This window comes from Plutella xylostella, chromosome 22, assembly GCF_932276165.1.
Source record: "Plutella xylostella chromosome 22, ilPluXylo3.1, whole genome shotgun sequence".
NCBI classification, from domain to species: domain Eukaryota; kingdom Metazoa; phylum Arthropoda; class Insecta; order Lepidoptera; family Plutellidae; genus Plutella; species Plutella xylostella.
In genome coordinates this window covers 8,867,928-8,886,534 of record NC_064002.1, presented here as the reverse complement: position 1 = coordinate 8,886,534, position 18,607 = coordinate 8,867,928, and the positions used below count along the sequence as shown (strand labels likewise).

Here is an 18,607-nt window from a genome sequence, read left to right as displayed (position 1 = left end):
ACCTAAGTAGAATCTCAACACAACTTCAACAGGATTGATATAAATCAAAGGCCAGATTGATAATTACATATTTATTTCTCAACAGTAACTATACAAGTTCACATTCATAATTTCATTATAGCATCACACATTCACAGATAAAATTATTGATTTTCCAAACATTTATCCTCTACTGAGTTAATTTTACTAAAGCTTCCTAAAGCAAGCCACACTTTTATTACTTTTAAAGAGAAAATAGTTAAGTACACAATAGCATTTAATGGCGATGAGTGAATGTAGCATGGAATGTTAATGAACATAATAGTTAAAATTCAAGAGGATACCAACTGTACCTATATCTCCAAGATGTTTAGTCAGAGGTGACTAGTTAGCAAGTTTTGATTATAATTATCAATTAAGGAGATTATTCAAAGAGAGAGAATATTTTTTAAAGATTTGGATCCATTACCTTTCATTGAAGGAGGAGTTTATGTAAATAGATAGAAAGGAAATTAATATAAACCTAGTAAATAAATTATTGCATTATGGTCCTTGTACCTATGTCTTCAGATAGTATTTTAAATGCTCTCATTTTAAAATAAATGTTAATAAAAATCAAACATTGGCAGCTTACAGTTTCACTGTGATACTAACAGGTACTTTTACAATGTATCAATTCAAATATTTTTTTGATTTAAGTATAACATGAATTCATTCACTAAATTTTATATTTTTAAGTAGTTGCTCCAGCATGTGCCAAATAAACTTTCTAAAGTGCAACGTTAAGTTAGTGATTATTTTCTATAAGTAATTATACTCTTGTACTCATGACTATATTGATATTCGTTGCTACTTGAAGCAGACTACTTATTTATAACAATCCATAAATATGCTCAATTGCTCAAACAGTGCATTTTATCCTTATAGATTTGAAATTGACAACATTATCTCTTAAATTACTATAAATCGTTAATATTACATAATATATTGTTCATTATGCCTATTAAAATTAAAAACATCATCATCAAGCTGCATTTCAAACTACATAATTAACAAACCGAAATAAATAATCACTCTTTGTGAAATACATCAACAAACTGAGCTATTGCCTAGCATAATTACTTTACTAACACAACTGACAACCCCTGGATCTGCCGTCACCATGTCATAGGTTCAAGATAGAACAACAAAACTATACTTACAAATATTTCTACAAATGGAAATAATATTTACAAAACACGTAAAGAACGACTGAAGATACATAATATATGGTACAAGTGACATGGTTTCGGCCCGCATCCCACCGGCCCGAGACGAAGCTGCGTGAGGTAGGTCAGGGAGGCTCCTGCGCCGGACAGCTCACAGTAAAACTATCACACACTACAGAAAACAGGACTCGGGTAGTGCAGTCTGTGACCACCTGTGGAATGTGTCTTCATAACTCCATCGTGCTTCATTTACAACAATCTCAAATACACAAGTTACATATAACATAATCTCTCACCCGAAAGTATACAACAACGATTAAATACAACAAACAGTAGTACATTATATAAAATTAAAAGCAATACATGAGTCCGAGTTGAAGCGTACATAACAATGCCTTACTATAAGATTATTGAACAGCCGCCTTTACATTGCAGATTAAATACTTGATACAGGTAGTTTAAAATTTTCCCATGTCGACGAATGAGTCGTACTGTAGATCGGAACCGTCGCACAGAGTCTGTTGGTCTTCCGAGTCGGAATGGACTGACGTGAGGCTCTTGATATGTAGTAGATCTGAGTCGCACAACGCCGTGTCGTCTGAACTGCCGCTGTCACTGTCTATGTATTCATAGAGCCTATTCGTGTCCTCAAACAAAGTGCGGACTTCAGACGTATACCCACTAAATGCCGCCGACGAACTATCGTCCAACTTGACGGCATCTAATGAATTCGATAGCAACGCATCGTCGCAACTCGAAACGGGAACCATTTCGACGTGAGACGAACTAGCTTCTTCGGTGTAACGACCGGAGTCACCCACTTCTGATACATTCAGAGACAGCGTCACATCTTCGTTAGCCGTCGAAAGTTCTGGAGCCGGCTCACTTTGCTCCTCTACTTTGGACTTAACGGGGCTCACGACCACATCTTTCGGCAGTGAAACAGAAGTGTCATCCGACGACTCGACGTCGGCGTTCAGAGTGGCCGAGTCTTCCGCCTCGCCCTGCAAATGCTCAAGATCCTCAACGCATTTCGTCGAATCATCGCTACTATCCGACGCAATCAAATCGACCGTCGCATCTTCGTACGCAGTTTCGGTGAACGACATTTCGTCCTCGAAGACGATTTCGACGCTTCTAATCCTGCGTAATAAAGGGATTTTAACCGGCGACATTTCGTTGCCTTTGGCTGTTCGCGCTTTTTTTACATTCGAAGATTCAGAGCACTCGCTGACGTCATCGTAGTCTATCTCTACGCTTCTGAGGTCGCATGCGCAGGGCGAGCTCTCGGTGGCTGTGTGTGTGTGAGTGTGTGTTTGAATGTGTGTGTGAGTGTGTGTGTGTGCGTGCGGGGCGGGCGCGGGGGGGCGCGGTGATCGCTAAGGGCGGTTGTCTTATTGTATGGTAGTGCCGAGATCCATGGCGCCCTCTTCTTGCATCTTTGTGAGGAACTTGAAGACGCGCGACTCCTCGTCCATTTGCTTCACCATGTCGACCAGCGCTAGGAGCTTCTTGATGCCGATGAAGATCCTGGAAGCGAAAGTAAGAGTTAGGATTTGGGTAGTGTTTTGAGAATCTTAATCTGAAATCTACCAAACATAAGTACTGCGCGGTATCAGTGATCTAGTGAGGGTGCTGAGGTTCTGCATCATCTGCATCCCAGCATAAGCCCAGCCTAATAAATATTGGAACAGCATACCTAGCACGGGGTGCCACATACACACGACAAGACGTGACAAAATTCTTGCTCCCATCGTACTTCCTCAAATAAAACTTTTATCACACCTTGCCATGCGCATCTTGCGCCCCATGCTAGCCCCACATACTTGGCGCCACGCAGGTCGAGCTGGATGGCCTGCAGCTGCCGCTTGCTGAACGCGTCGCTCTGCACACAATAATGGAACAGCATACCTAGCACGGGACGCAAGACAAGATTAGACAAAAGTCTTGCTCGCTCTTGAGCCGTGCGATGCGCGATGTAAGCGCGTCAAGTTTAACTCTTTTTTTGTCACATCTTGTCGTGCGTCCCATGCTAGGGGTACATACTTGGCGCCGCGCAGGTCATGCTGGATGGCCTGCAGCTGCTGCTTGCTGAACGAGTCACTCTGCGCACAATAATGGAACAGCATACCTAGCACGGGACGCAAGACACGATTAGACCAAAATCTTGCGAAGCGCTCGCTCTTGAGCTGCACTATGTAACAGCAAGAGTCAAGATTTTTGTCACGTCTTGTCTTGCACCCCATGCTAGCCCCACATACTTGGCGCCGCGCAGGTCGTGCTGGATGGCCTGCAGCTGCCGCTTGCTGAACGCGTCGCTCTGCGCACAATAATGGAACAGCATACCTAGCACGGGACGCAAGACAAGATTAGACAAAAGTCTTGCCTATCGCTCACTCTTAAGCCGCGCGATGTAAGCGCGTCAATTTAAAGTCAATTTTTTTGTCACGTCTTGTCTTGCCCCCCATGCTAGGCCTACATACTTGGCGCCGCGCAGGTCGTGTTGTATAGCCTGCAGCTGCCGCTTGCTGAAGGCGTCGCTCTGCTCCAGCACGGCTAAGACATGCTCGGGTGTGCTCAGGTTGGGCACGTGCAGGACTCCCGTGAAGGCGGAGAGGATCTCCATGTCTTCCATCACTTGTCTGCGGATGAGTGTCAGGAAAAGTTATTTAGTGAATTGGTGGTTAGGTTCCACAGTAATCTGGTAGAGCTATAGAGAGAGCATGTGTTTTTGCATGCACTGTCTACAATTTATTTATTTTCATTTATTTTCTATGTTGAACAACTTTACAATACTTAAATCTTGAAAATATGCAATAGTAAGGCCCTAAAATGACCACATTATCTACGACCACCTTTCGTCTAACAATACAACCTACATTTACCAACACCCGGTATAATGTAATTATTCCATTACCTTCGGCTTGAGGTGCACAGGATGAGCAGCTTGCGGCCCGGCGGCGGCTGCTTCTTCAGCAGAACCAGGAGCGCCTTAAATCATTGATTTTCCGCTCAATAATGTGTACAGTCAGCAAAAGAGACAAGTTAGTGCTTCCTGAATTAAGTAGTGTTTCGTTAAAGGAAGGTTGATTTACATAAAACGAACATAGCATTCAACCAGAGCATTCTTTCAACTTTGGAAACTAAACCTTCTTTCTAAGCTTTAGTTATTTACATACGCGGTCTTTTTACTGTCTGTACCACAATAATGGAAACTTTATATTCCATCATATTTTCATAGACTTACATGGAGCTATACCTATACCTAACTAACCTAACCTTCACCGTATGCATAAACTTATAACCCAAAATGCAATACATACATATAATAGTTGTTATTACCTGCAGGGTAAGGTTGGAGTAGCGCGGGCCGATGGGTCCGTAGTCGAGCAGACGCTCGATGTTGTCCACCAGGATGCACGACAGGGTTGAACGGTACGCGTCGTCGAAGTACTGTTGAGAGGGTTACATTTGAAAATGTATTTCAATAAACAAAGTCAAATTACCTAGATCATGAAAGAAGAATGAGAAAGTAAAATTACAAGAAAGTAAAAGAATAATGAGAATGTTGCATTTATGTATGACCGAATACAGACCGAAGGATAATAAAAAGAGAATTCGGAGAGCGCATTTGCCACAATAAACAAATACAAATAATAGCGACCGCACATCAATATATGGCGCATTTTTGACGCATTTCATCCGCATCTCTAAGGGGACCAACAAAGTTTATTCTACGCATTGGTAATCAGAGTTTTTTTGACATTGGTTTCGCAGTATAATTTGTGTTAAATATGTAAAGAAGTTTGAAATATATAAATTCATAACGTCAAACAACACACACAAATAGAAATAAAACACAGTTTTACCTCATTCACTTGCGGTAAAACCTCTATCAAACGCAAAATAACCTAACTACAACCCACAACTCACCTTCCGTATCTGCAGACACTTGGCCGTCTCGGTGAAGCCGACCATGTCCTCGGGCGAGCACACCTTCACGAACGGGAAGTCCGAGATCTTGGCGAGCTGCGCCGCCAGCGCCGTCTTGCCGCTGTTGGGCGGGCCCTCGAGCAGCACGGAGACTAGGCCTGGGGGGGACAATGGGGGTTAGTCATAAAAATTGCATATGCTTGCTTGCAAAGAGCATTATGAGAAAAATATTGCTTGCTTGTTCTTTAACGTCTCTAAGGAGTAAGGACGCGATGAGGGTTAGTTATGATTTTTATTCACTCTAAAACTAAAATGAACCATTCACTAGATTATATACAGAAAGGGAAGAGGAACTCCGGACACTCACCAAGTTATATAAGTATCAACTGCAACTTTAAGTTTTATTCATGTGAAGCCTTTAGCTAGAGTGAACCTTCTACTAGATAAAGAAAATGAAGACAAGCTCAGGAGTCTCACTAGGTTACATAAGTATCAAATACAACTTCTTTAAATTTTGCGCACCCCAGACAGTTAGCGACTAACGCTAGTCCAGCTATAGTAAAGGATCCTTACCGCTTGCCTCAGTATCTATAGACTGAGCGGGACGTGAAACGTGAGTTATTTAGTGCTGCCATTTTCGCATTCATAGAGTCATGGACGTCGGTTTAGAGCGTCCCACTTCTTATTTGAGAAACCTGCACGCTATAACTATCCCACTAAAAACTCAATCTCCTTACCGCTAGCCTCAGTGGCTCGCGCCTGGTTGATGAACAGCTGTCCGTCCTCCAGCAGCGACGACACGGGGTTGCCCCAGTTGATGACTCCACGAGCTAAGAAGTGTTCTAGCGCCTCGGCCGCTGTGCCGAATGCCTGGAATTTATAAAACCATCAGGTGTTTATATGGCCTCTATCGGACATTGTTGGGTATACCCTTTCCTATGTATAGGTCTCGCTCTTATATGCACTCCAACGTTTTCGTAGCAATCTTATTTAATTAAATATGACCTTCTTGCAGAACTATTAACTACCGCAGCTGCATGTTGCAGCAATGAACGGCCTTTCGAGGTAGGTAGAAATACATAGCTGCATCTTCTTTTTATAGAAATATGGGAGACCATTCCATGCATTTTAAATATATATGTATATCTGTATCGACTGTTTTTTCATATCTGAAACCTTATCCCTCCCACCAAACAATCACCCTTCATTAAACCCAAACTCCTTACCGGCTTGATATCATTCTCCAAGGCATGCAAGAAGTCCCCTCTTTCCACCAGTAGCTTCTCCATGGCTTCCGGGTCCACCTCCACCTTGGATGACGCCTTTATGAGCCGGTTCATGGCGGTGGACTGCGCCGCGCGGACCAAACCCTCCAGCTCCGCGCCAGAGAAGTTCTTGGTCAGGGCTGCCAACTCCTGAGGAAGGAGGTTGGTGGTTGTAGTTTGGATGTGGTGAGTGAGAAAGGAGGTTGGTGTAGATATGGGTAAAAGGAGGTTGGTGGTTGTAGTTCGTTGAAAGGAGGTTGTAGTTTGGATGTGATAAGCCTGAAAGGAGGTCGGTGTTTGTAGGTTGGTTGTGATAAATGTGAAAGGAGGTTGGTGTAGATAAGTGTGAAAGGAGGTTGGTGTAGATAAATGTGAAGGAGGTTGGTGTCGATAAGGGTGAAAGGAGGTTGGTGTTTATAAGTGTGAAAGGAGGTTGGTGTAAATAATAGTAAAAGGAGGTTGGTGTTGATAGGGGTGAAAGGAGGTTGGTGTAGATAAGTGTCAAAGGAGGTTGGTGTAGATAAGTGTGAAAGGAGGTTGGTTTTGATAAGGGTGAAAGGAGGTTGGTGTAGATATGGGTGAAAGAAGGTTGGTTTGGATAAGTGAGAAAGGAGGTTGGTGTAGATAAGGAGGAAAGGAGGTTGGTGTAGATAAGTGAGAAAGGAGGTTGGTGTAGATAAGTGTGAAAGGAGGTTGGTGTAGATAAGTGTGAAAGGAGGTTGGTGTAGATAAGTGTGAAAGGAGGTTGGTGTTGATAAGTGTGAAAGGAGGTTGGTGTTTATAATAGAGAAAGGAGGTTTGTGTAGATAAAGGTGAAAGGAGGTTGTTGTTGATAAGGGTGAAAAGAGGTTGTTTTTGATAAGAGGGAAAGGAGGTTGGTGTAGATAGGGGTGAAAGGAGGTTGGTGTAGTTAAGGGTGAAAGGAGGTTGGTGTAGATAAGAGTGAAAGGAGGTTGGTGTAAATAAGGGTGTAAGGAGGTTGGTGTAGATAAGAGAGAAAGGGGGTTTGTGTAGATAAAGGTGAAAAGAGGTTGAATGTCCATAGTTTGAGTTTGCATGTGAAAATGTTGTGTTTTTGTAGACTGGCTAGTGAAGATGATGAATGGAGCATTAATGTGATTTATAGTTCAGATAAAACAAAAACAATACATTACAGGATTGCATCAGATTTAGATGCTTAATACATAGTACTTCTTTTATGATTTCCAAACCAAATATAAAATATTAAAGCAACACCTACAATAACCTCAAAGAAATGGCGCAGTCGGCAGGATCCACACTCATTAAACCCCCCTCTCACCTTAGCATCAACATCATCAGCCATCTTCTTGTACTCCTTCATCCTCTTAGTATGAATGTTCAGGATCTGGACTCTTCCCTTCTCGTCGGGCAGTCCGATCTCCATCTGGACCTCCAGTCGCCCGGGCCGGAGTAGGGCCTCGTCGATCATGTCGCGCCGGTTGGTCATGCCGATCACGAGGATGTTGTTGAGTTGGTCCACGCCTGGTGGTGACGGTATCAGGTTGATTAGAAGCTATGGTCAGATATTAAAGATAATGTTGGCTGATGGAGGCGCATCAATGCTGCTCAAAAGTTGTAAGTATTATGTTTTTATGTTTGTTTATTCATAAAAGAAGCTTATTACTAATTACATTATGCCTCTGTGGACAACAGTTTACGAGGTCTTTTAACATAAGGCATCTATTAAAGGGATTGTTTTATTACCATATAAATAGCTGACAGCACACGATTTTACCATCATGGCTATGAAGCGAGTTACCCCTTTCCGTCTTTCACATAAGGTACAGTCGGAGGCAGACGAACCTGACCCCTCTCAGAAGCATTGTTACTATGACACACATGTACAGTCAGCTTCATAAGTAGCTTCATACACTTTTGTACCCAAACTGACAAACTGCCTATTCATTAATTCAAACATTGACGTTTTGTTTATTAGGTAGTTTGACAAGGTACAAAAGTGTATAGCTACTTATGCAGCTGACTGTACACAATAGCACAGTAAGTCCTTACCATCAATCTTGGACAGCAGTTGGTTGACGACGGTGTCGTGTACGCCGGTGTTGCCCCCAGTAGAGCCACGCGCCTTGCAGATGGCGTCGATCTCGTATAGCTTGACTATCAAGCGAGTTAACCCTTTCCGCCTTTCACATGCATACGCATACATACGCACACACGGTCAGTTCTCACCATCTCTTGTTACCATGAGAGGAGGGTCAGGTTTCTCTGCTTCTGACTGTACACATTAGCAAGGTCAACTTTAGCACAGTAAGTTCTCACCATCGATCTTGGACAGCAGTTGGTTGACCACAGTGTCGTGCACGCCGGTGTTGCCGCCGGTAGAACCACGCGCCTTACAGATGGCGTCGATCTCGTATAGCTTGACTATCGAGCGAGTTAGCCCTTTCCGCCTTTCACACAAGCTACACACTAGCACGGGCAGTTCTCACCATCAATCTTGGACAGCAGTTCATTAACTATCAAGTTACCCCATTCTATATGTCACTTAAAGGCTGATTTTAACAACGTGCGGGATTGCCCCGCACGCGGTCATACTTACTCGTATTAATTACTAATATGCAGGCGAGACGCGGGAAAATGGCGGCCATCCCGCGTGCGTGATGAAATACGCATGCTGTTAAAAACAGCCAAAGTATATAATAAGAGCACAGACAGAAAGTTCTTACCATCAATCTTGGACAGCAGTTGGTTAACGACAGTGTCGTGCACGACGGTGTTGCCGCCAGTTGAGCCACGCGCCTTACAGATGGCGTCGATCTCGTCTAGCTTGACCATCGAGCGAGTTAACTCTTTCCGCCTTACAGGCAGTCAGAGAGTGTGGAGAGAATGAGCATATAACAGAGGATAGGGTAAAATGGCGTGACATGACGCACGAAGCCGACCCTATATAAGGAAAAGGCTAGGAAGAAGATGAAGTTCTCACCATCGATCTTGGACAGCAGTTGGTTGACCACAGTGTCGTGTACGCCGGTGTTGCCGCCAGTAGAACCACGCGCCTTGCAGATGGCGTCGATCTCGTATAGCTTGACTATCTAGCGAGTTAGCCCTTTTCGCCTTTCACACATAAGCTACACACTAGCATGGTCAGTGTTTACCATGAAAGAGAGGAAGACCAAGAAAGACGTGGCTTGATTGTGTGAAAGAAGATATGAGAGAGTGTGGAGTTTATGAGGATATGACAGATGATTAGGTAAAATGGCGTGACATGACTTATGGAAAAGGCTAGGAATAAGAAGAAGTTGTTACCATCGATCTTAGACAGCAGTTGGTTGACGACAGTGTCGTGCACGCCGGTGTTGCCGCCGGTAGAACCACGTGCTTTGCAGATGGCGTCGATCTCGTCGAAGATGATTATGTGGAGGCCGCTGTTGGGCCCGCACTGAGGGGTTGTAATAACAATAATTATCAAAAATTCCAATTTTGAATTAAGTGAATTTATGTGGCTGCCGTTAGGTTATAGATCTATAGGTTAGATAAGTTTCTTTTTCTCTCTATAAATTGTGAGTGTTTCTGACTGAAGAACTTGTGCGGATTATTGATATACCTTTCTAATACAGATTTTACTAAAGGTCGTATAGTTCTTAGGCGAAATTACACAATTGAACTTAAGAATTAAAAAGAAAATTGCTTCTTACTGAGCTGTCTCATATTCAAGTCGTAGAACAAAATTTGTTCAGAATGACCTCCTGAGTCAGTCGGCTTAGTATAATAAACGTATGCAACATCCTGTATACCTAATTATCATAGAAATCCTTACCCTCTTCTCTTCCTCCTCAGCATCAGCGAACAGTCGTCGAACGTTGGCCTCGCTCTCACCAACGTATTTGTCCAATATTTGCGGTCCGTTGACGATCTTCGGCTCGCGCGCGTTCAACATTTGGCCAATCTGTCGCGCCATCAATGTCTTACCGGTACCGGGGGGTCCGAAGAGCAAGATACCCTTCACGTGCTTGCATCCTGAGGATAGGATTAGAGGTTGTTATAGAATGTTATATGTATATCAGAAGTGCATATGATCGATATGATCGATAGGTATGCAATAGATTAGATTATAATTCGAAACTTAGTTTCAAACTGTTTGCGCTTACCGCTATTCGGCGGTTACATAACTCATCTAATAAATTTTAACTAGATATTAAAATATACTATCTAAATAATAATATATATAAGTACATATTTTTTTATCCACCCAACCATACAATAACATAATTATTATATGCTCGAAACAAATTTTCATAGGTACTCTAATACTTATTTTGTCTCTTTTACGATTGAATCAGAATCGGACAAACGTATTTTCGCATCGACAACATCACAAAACTACACCACCAAAAACACAGATGGCAGCACAAACCCACCTAGCTGCTCGACGAGTTCGGGCGGGAACACGCGCGACGCGAACGCTCGCCGGAAGATGGCGTTGAACTCGTTGTCCAGGCCGCCGATGCCCATCTTGCCGAAGTCCCAGTCCGGGTTGATGATGGACTGGCGGGGGGCGTTCCTGGATTTGTAGAATAAGAGACATATATTTTAAATATACAATTATTATAGTTATTAGTCTCTCTGAGAAATCGAGATATCGTAGCTCTATATGAATTGCGTTGGCGTAGATGATTCTCGAGAAATAGACTAAACATAGCTTTAGACAACGCGGGTTTCCCATAACAAAGCTAAATAAAATAAATTTTAAAGCTAATTGGATCAGGAAGAACATGTTGATGGGGTCTTTTATTTATGACAGGTACATAAACATATTTTAGGCGCGTCCATACAATTAATAAGATGGTCTTTATTATCCGAGATAATAAGAGCAACACGTGGTATGTTTATGACACTGGCATGGCATGTCAATATCAGACAAATATTTGCGCGCGATACACATTCCACGCAACATCTGAACACACACACACCAACTTTCACAAGCTTACCCTTTAGCCTTCCCCACAAGATTCAGCGATGAGTTCTCAGCCTTATCAAACTGCACATTGGCATCTGGCAGCAGCCGCCCGAAGCGCACCCGGCGTGGGACCACCTTCGCGCCCGACGCCATGGCTTGAGGGTCCACCGCTGGGAGAGGAGGGAATTGTTAGTTTATATCGTGTAGATATAAGGGCTAGAGTCTGACGCCATGCCTTGAGGGTCCACCGCTGGATGAAGGGCCAATTGTTATAGTTATTACATATGTGTAAGTGCTAGATGATGTTGGCGGGCTTGAGGTTGGAAAAGTGGATCTGGTTGCTTTTGATAATAGGGTATATGGAGGTCTATTCTGAATAATGAATTAACTAGAGTAACAGTTCTACCTCAATAATAAATGCCTGCTAATAAATAGGCAGACCACCTTCAAAATCGTCAGATGACACTAGCAAGGGTGCAGGGAAATAGTAGACAAGATCGATACAGCAAAGAACCTTAAGGTTGCCTGCTCACCAGAGACGATTATTGCCTCCACTGCTCCAATAGCCTCTGCTCTGGAGGACAGGCAGCCTAAAACTTGATACTCAAAAGGAGGTCTATACCCAACAAGTAACCAGAGAAGACTGATAATTATATTAAGAATAGTTAAAGAGCCAGTGAACATACCTTCAAGGTTCTTCACAACAAGCGACAGCACCTTCTTGTCCTGGAAGGAGAAGGCGAGCTGCTGCCCCGCCGTGAACACCTGGTTCGAGAACTGGATGAGGAAGTCGCGCGCCATCTGGTCCGAGTCGTAAGGGTCCAGGGATGTACTGGGGATAGATTGTGTTTTTTTAATTGCTGGGACCACTTTTGTATCATTTTCATGTGTGAAATGTCTGTGTTGTAGCGTTGCCGCATATCATAATTGATAGTTTGCTTTGGCGGCAAAAAACTTCAGATATATAGTAGAAATAGTGATCTTGATACGCGCCGAAGCTAATGCTGACTGCTATGCCGAAGGTCCCGGGTTCGAATCCCAGCTGGGGCAGATATTTGTTTAAAGACAGATATTTGTACTTGGGTCTTGGGTGTTGATATTTATATTTAATATGTATCTATCTATGTATTTGTGTAGATATATCAGCTGTCTGATACCCATAACACAGGCTTTGCCTAGCTTGGGGTCGGATGGCCGTGTGTGAGATGTCCCCACATATTATTATTATATTATTATTATTAATATACGGACATCTAGTGCGGGCACCACAGTAGAGTGAAAAGTGTAGCCAAAACTTGTAAATTCTTACAAAACTGGCAAAAATTATTAAAAGTATGTGAAGAACTTACGTCTTCTTGAGCATGAAGTCTGCCTCCAGTGTGATGCTGCACAGACATTCTGCACTCCTCGGGTTGAAGGGTTTCACATCTATAACCTGTGAAATTATCAACTTATTAATAAGTTCTTAAGAAGCCACAAAAAAATACACACAAATTTACCAAACTTAGTTAGAGTCTGATAATGGCAACTTTGGAAAAAGAATATCGTTATGGTTGCCTCCTTTTGAAAGTCAAAGTGAGAAATAATTAAGTGGTTAATGGACCACCATATACCAGCAATCATATTATGAATTCATGACCAACTTCACATCATCAGTACTTCCTTGAGGAGTAGGCAGATGGACAATGCAGCATTATATGTAATGGGGGCTAGGCTTTTTTACCACCTAAATTCTAGATTCTACATAATTAGGTATATGTTACCTGTCCTATAGAGAGTATGGCCCATTTTCTCTGTGGTGCTGAGAAGCCCACGGTGCCTCTCTCAACTCCGTTAAAGAATTTGATACTGAAGAGGAAATGCTGCGATGGGCCAGTAGCCACCTCTATGTGTCTGAAAATTAATATATTCACAATAAGTATAATATTATGTCAGCAACAAATTATGTTTCATTGGATTCATTCAATTTATGAACAATGTTTGATTGTATGTTTAAATTAACCATTTCTTGTTTGCTGCAATGAATCAGAATATGGATTTTTAATACAATGATAGTGTCAAGGTGTAAGTACTTACTTTAAATTCTCACCAATTTCCATTTTAAATAATCAAAACATTCCCACTGGAACTACCCAATTAATCTTTTATGATAATTTGATGATACATAGATAGGTACTTACTTTACATCACTGGGAAAATCATCAGGATTTATTAGAGCACAATTAGTGATGGCGAGCTCGTCCGAAGGACATTTAGCCGCCTTCATCCGCTGTAAATTGATAAAAAAAACTAATATAAGGATGAAGTCATCACAAGGAGTTAAATTTCATCATCAGGTACATAACCCAAGGAAATTTTAACGTGAAATAACCTTATTAGAAGCTATTTAACACTTTTGATATGTTCGTAAATGACCAATGAATAGATAAACATTGGATAAAATTAATTCTACAGTGTTGAGATGGATAATTAAATGAAATATTGAAAAAAGTTTTACAGAACTTAGATTTAATGGTATACTAGGAATTAAGTGGTATCTATGCGAGTATAGTATAGAATTAAAGCTGTATTTTCTTATTTACACTTACCATTGAAGACATTTTATTGAATTTTTGTTTTATTTACCAGTTCACTTTTTGCACTTTTTGACAGAATTATTTCACGTCGAATGATGTGACAGAACGAGCACCATAGTAATATTTCAAAGTCATTTTCGCATTTATGTACAAGGGATAAAATCCAATTCGGAGTAACTTAATTTGTAGACAACGATCAATACAATGTGATAGACTGGGAGCTATACTCCCGTTTCACTTCACAGTCACGTTCTTCGAGTTGCAAACTTTAAGAATGAAATTTTATACTGGCCAGAAAAAACGCAGATGTGGACTTATCCCAGGGCGTACTAGTATACCTTTAAACTGCCTATTTCTATGGCTAAGGATACGTGATAAGGCTTTCCATCATTACATAATAAATAAAATTGATTATAAAATTATAATGAACCTTTATCCATAGGAAAATATCATAAGTACAGTAAAGTACCTAAAAGAGACAGTTTTTATTTTTTCTTCTTTTTTGACAAGCTGTACTCTACTAACTATTACAAGTACTTATGTATTTCAATTCAATTCAATTTTGGATGAATGGCTCTTTGCCGTGTGTGACTAACACGGCTAACTGGGCCAGAGTCACGTGACCAATGCTCGCGGTATTGAAAAGCAGTCGTTACGGTTATTTTAGACTATATGTACAGTTAAAACCTGAAACAACCAGACAAACACAATATATGTACAAAAAGACATCACAAGTAAGGGTTAGATTTGTTAGTATATATGTACAAACACATTTACAGTTTAATATTGTTAGTCTTAAGGAATTTGTACAGTATATTAACAAGGGGAGTATGTACAAGGGTTAGAAGATAGTTAGTATTTACAGGTTTGGGGATAGTGGGAGGGAGGATATCATATAAAGAAGATTGAAGATTGGGACATTCGAAGCAAAATTTTGGTAATGAGTATCCAGGCCCAAGCCAACGGCATCCTTAGCAAAGGAATCTGCACACTCATTACCAATGATACCACTGTGCCCAGGTATCCAAGCGATAGCTACTTCAATACCCTGAGTCATGCACCGGAATAGGGTTTCTCTAATTTTTAAAATGATAGGGAATTTGGATTTGGATTTAAAGGGAAAGGAAATAATTGCTAGTAAGGAACTGGCCGAATCAGAAAGGATAATAGATTTGTTAAGTTTGTGTGACTCAGCGTACAGAAGCGCCTCGAGAATAGCTGTTGCCTCGCCCGTGAAGACCGAGGATTCAGGGGGACGCTTAAAACTGAGTGCAACTTTGTACTTTGGCAGCCATACGGCCAAACCCACGTTGCTGTTTTCAGAGAGTTTGGAAGCGTCAGTGAAAATGGGGAGCCAGCCTGGCCACTCTGAATTGAGTTTCGCACTTAGAGCTTTTTCAGCGGCAGGAGAGTCTTTACGGATACCTAAATCCATGACTACATTGGGCTGAAAAACTAAGGCGTCGTAAGGAACATCAAACAGAGGGTTAATATTAAATTTTGATGTAGGGTGTGGGAGGTTAGCAGAAAAGATATAAGTTTTTAGTAGATAGGAAAGTCCATGGGTTTCTTGAGCATTACATAGGCGATTAAGGGTATCAAGTTTGGCCAATAAAGGGTGGGAGGTCGATTGCCAAATTCGGAAGAAAAATCGATCACATAAGTATTGCCTCCGAAGTGAGAGAGGAGGGTCAACGCACTCAACCTGGAGGGCATTAGTGGGGGAGGATTTCATCGCTCCCGAAACTATGCGGAGGCACTTATACTGCACTTTGTCTATTTTTTCCAGAGCTGCTTTATTGCACGGATCAATTATGAAGGCAGCGTAGTCGAAATGGCTCCGGACTATAGCATTATAGAGCAGTTTCTGTGAGTACGGGTGAGAACCCCACCAAACACCCGACAGTGATCTGAGGACGTTGACACCCCTCTCACACTTCCGAGCCACATAGCTCATGTGATGGGTACCTGATAACCTGGAGTCCAATATCACGCCTAAGAATTTGACTTCACTTGATACAGCAATTGTATCTTCTCCAATAACGATGTCCACGTCAGGGATGGTACGCTTTTTGGTAAATACGACTGCTGTACATTTTTGGGTGGATAAGGATAAACCATGTCAAGTCAGCCAGTCCAAGAGGTATCTTAAGGCCAGATTCAGCTGGACATTGGTCTCTGCTAATGAAGAGGAAGCATAGTAGAGTGCTAGGTCGTCAGCATATTGTAGAATATCGCAAAAGCAGTCAACGGACCGTTCAAGATCATACGTGTAGAGGCTGTACAGGAGAGGGCTCAAGACTGAACTGAACCCTGGGGGAGGCCTTTGGAGGATCTGGGGGAGAGACGTTCACAAAACCTGAACCAGCCCTGCTTCTTCTTTTTTTTAAGAAGCCTTTTAGTGCGAGCCGCTATGCGTTTATAATTAATAAAATTGTCCATGTTCATGTTTGAGAGATAAACACCCTCTGCATTATTGCGTTCGTCAATGGCCGTGGTACAGTCGGAGTCCCACCAAGGCGGTGAGACTCTTTGGCATTTGCGGGTTTTTTTGTTTTTTGCAGAGGATGTTAATGCTCTCTCAAACATGTCATAGTTCGCAAGGAAATTATCTCTAGAACAGAAACAGGGCTGGATCAGGCTAAGTTTATCTTCTATTGATAAGATAAAGTCATGACAGATGTGTCAAAAGTTAACCACTACTCCCTGGTTATGCTCTAATCAAGAATGGAGAAATTGGCACTAAGCCGAAATGTTATAGGACCAGTCTTTCTCACCAACCATATACCTTGGAAAGGCACATCTGTCAGTGAGAATGCTGGTCTTGTTGGGTATGGTGATTGCAATGGGAAAATGATCACTTCCAAAAGTATTTGGAAGGACCCTCCAGAATAAATAAATAAATAAATAATAAATAATAATTTATTTCATAGCCAAACTTAAACTTAATTACAAAAAAAAACAAAGTTAACAATCATAGATGTAAGCTATATATATGCATGAATAATATATGTCCCCTGATACTCAAACTAGGTAAAAACCTGTAAGATGAGGATCAGTGGTCACTCACCAATATAGTACACAAAAGTAGTTAGTAACTTATCAAAATAACATTGTTTAGGGTTTTTATCTTTGAAAATCTAATTAAGTAAAAGATTTTAGTTTAAGTTTAACAATTTACAATTTACAAAGCTAGAGTATTACTATAGTAGTTAATACAAATAACAAAGGTATTTCTATTTGTACATCTCTATTGGATTGAATGCTTGTGTCTGTTTGAGTGTGTGTGTGTGTGTGTGTGTGTGTGTGTGTGTGTGTGTGTGTGTGTGTGTGTGCGTGTGTGTGTGTATGTGTGTGTGTGTGTGTGTTTTGTGTGTGTGTACATTTATAAGATGTTGTGTTTGTGATTTGCTTACGAATGAATGAATGAAATGATTATATAGTTGATTTACGGAAAAGTGGCAAAATATGAGCTATTTTATTATGGATTCAGTGCTATCGTAGTCTAACGTTAAGAGCCAGATTTTTAATTTATTTTTACAATTATACTTAGTGGAAGATATAAGATCGAGGGAGTTATTAATATAGTTATATAGTTTAGAACTTTGGTAGCTGAATTGTTTTTTAGCAAATGTTGTACGCACATCAAAGTTGTGGAAGGGAGGTTTAGGTCTTCTTCGAGCAGCGTCCTTAGTTCGCGTTGGAGCAGAGGCATGTCTATGGAGAGTAGCACGAAGAATATATAGCTGTCTAACGGTTAGAAGGGAAAGTTCGCTGTATAATTGTTTTGTAGGATACCGGAAAGGTTTACGAAATAAAACTTTGAGCACTGCTCTCTGCGACCTTTCCAGATCTATAAAAGTAGTCTTCGATGAACCTCCCCAGGCAGGGATACAGTAAGTAAGGATCGACTCACAGAGTGCCGTGTAGGCCATTCTTAAAGTTTCATTGTCAGCAGAATTTCTGAGTTTTTTAAAGATGAATATTAGTTTCCTGGTTCTGTTCATTAGATAATTAAGATGATCATACCAGTTGAGACAGCAATCTAGAACGACACCCAAATATTTTATTGATTTGACCCTACTTAAGTCAAGACAGGAGCACTGCACCGAGAATATAGATGATGAGAGAAGAGGAGAGCAGAAGGATAGATCCACTGCACTTTTAGGGTTTTGATGAGGATGGACTCGACGGGTTGGAGACCCGTCATTTAAAATGCAAACATCTAAGGTATCAAGCACGTCTAAGAGGGCGACAGCAAATGAGTCAGTACGATAAGAGCCCCAAGAGGAGTGGTGGGCGTTAAAGTCCCCCATGATCAGGAGAGGCCGTGGAAGAGAAGAAATTATATTGTAAAAAGAAGGAAGAAGAGAAGGGTGAGGATCAGGGAAGTAGACGGACACGAACTACGACGTTAAACTCCTGCCCATGGGGGGGGATAGGGATAGAAGAAAAGGTAAGGGAACGCTTTACTAGCAAAGCGCACCCAGCATACCCGTCATCCCTGTCATCCCGCAGACATGAGTAACCAGAAACCCGAAAACGGGACCCCAGCACAAGCCATGTCTCCGAGACGGCAAGGACAGCGGGCTTGATGTCATCAATTAATGTGAGCAGTTCGCTTTTCTTGCTGCTAATGCTCTGCGTATTCCACTGAAGAACCCGGATCGGGTTCGCAGCCATTGGGGGTGGGTTCAGAGCCATTGTGAA

At 41.6% G+C, this 18,607-nt stretch overlaps 1 protein-coding gene across 3 annotated transcripts; it reads right to left on the bottom strand.

Annotated features, from left to right (window-relative positions):
- Window positions 1-58: 58 nt before the first annotated feature.
- LOC105391201 (vesicle-fusing ATPase 1) lies at window positions 59-14,064 on the bottom strand. 3 transcript variants are annotated; one of them, XM_048629032.1, is made up of 19 exons: window positions 13,910-14,064; window positions 13,502-13,590; window positions 13,085-13,214; window positions 12,671-12,756; window positions 12,008-12,153; window positions 11,353-11,491; window positions 10,783-10,925; window positions 10,182-10,381; window positions 9,762-9,803; window positions 9,348-9,438; window positions 7,686-7,888; window positions 6,347-6,535; window positions 5,858-5,990; window positions 5,121-5,278; window positions 4,530-4,640; window positions 4,105-4,178; window positions 3,734-3,829; window positions 3,449-3,511; window positions 59-2,717 (listed from the first exon to the last, which is right to left on the bottom strand). In XM_048629032.1, the coding sequence occupies exons 1-19, from the start codon at window positions 13,919-13,921 to the stop codon at window positions 2,582-2,584; spliced, it is 2,241 nt and encodes a 746-aa protein (XP_048484989.1). In that variant the 5' UTR covers window positions 13,922-14,064; the 3' UTR covers window positions 59-2,581. The 3 variants fall into 3 exon arrangements, with proteins under 3 accessions (XP_048484989.1, XP_048484988.1, XP_048484987.1); XM_048629031.1 differs by lacking the exon at window positions 9,348-9,438 and having other exon boundaries at window positions 9,671-9,803; XM_048629030.1 differs by lacking the exons at window positions 3,449-3,511; window positions 9,348-9,438 and having other exon boundaries at window positions 3,671-3,829; window positions 9,671-9,803.
- Window positions 14,065-18,607: the final 4,543 nt, after the last annotated feature.

What these genes read in the sequence shown, in the direction of transcription:
- LOC105391201 (XM_048629030.1), bottom strand. An exon ending in TGTTGTGAAGAACCTTGAAG is followed by an intron (nt 11,492 to 12,007) that starts GTATGTTCACTG and finishes CTCCTCTCCCAG; the next exon opens with CGGTGGACCCTCAAGCCATG. An exon ending in CACGACCTGCGCGGCGCCAA is followed by an intron (nt 2,718 to 3,670) that starts GTATGTAGGCCT and finishes TTTCGCTTCCAG; the next exon opens with GATCTTCATCGGCATCAAGA.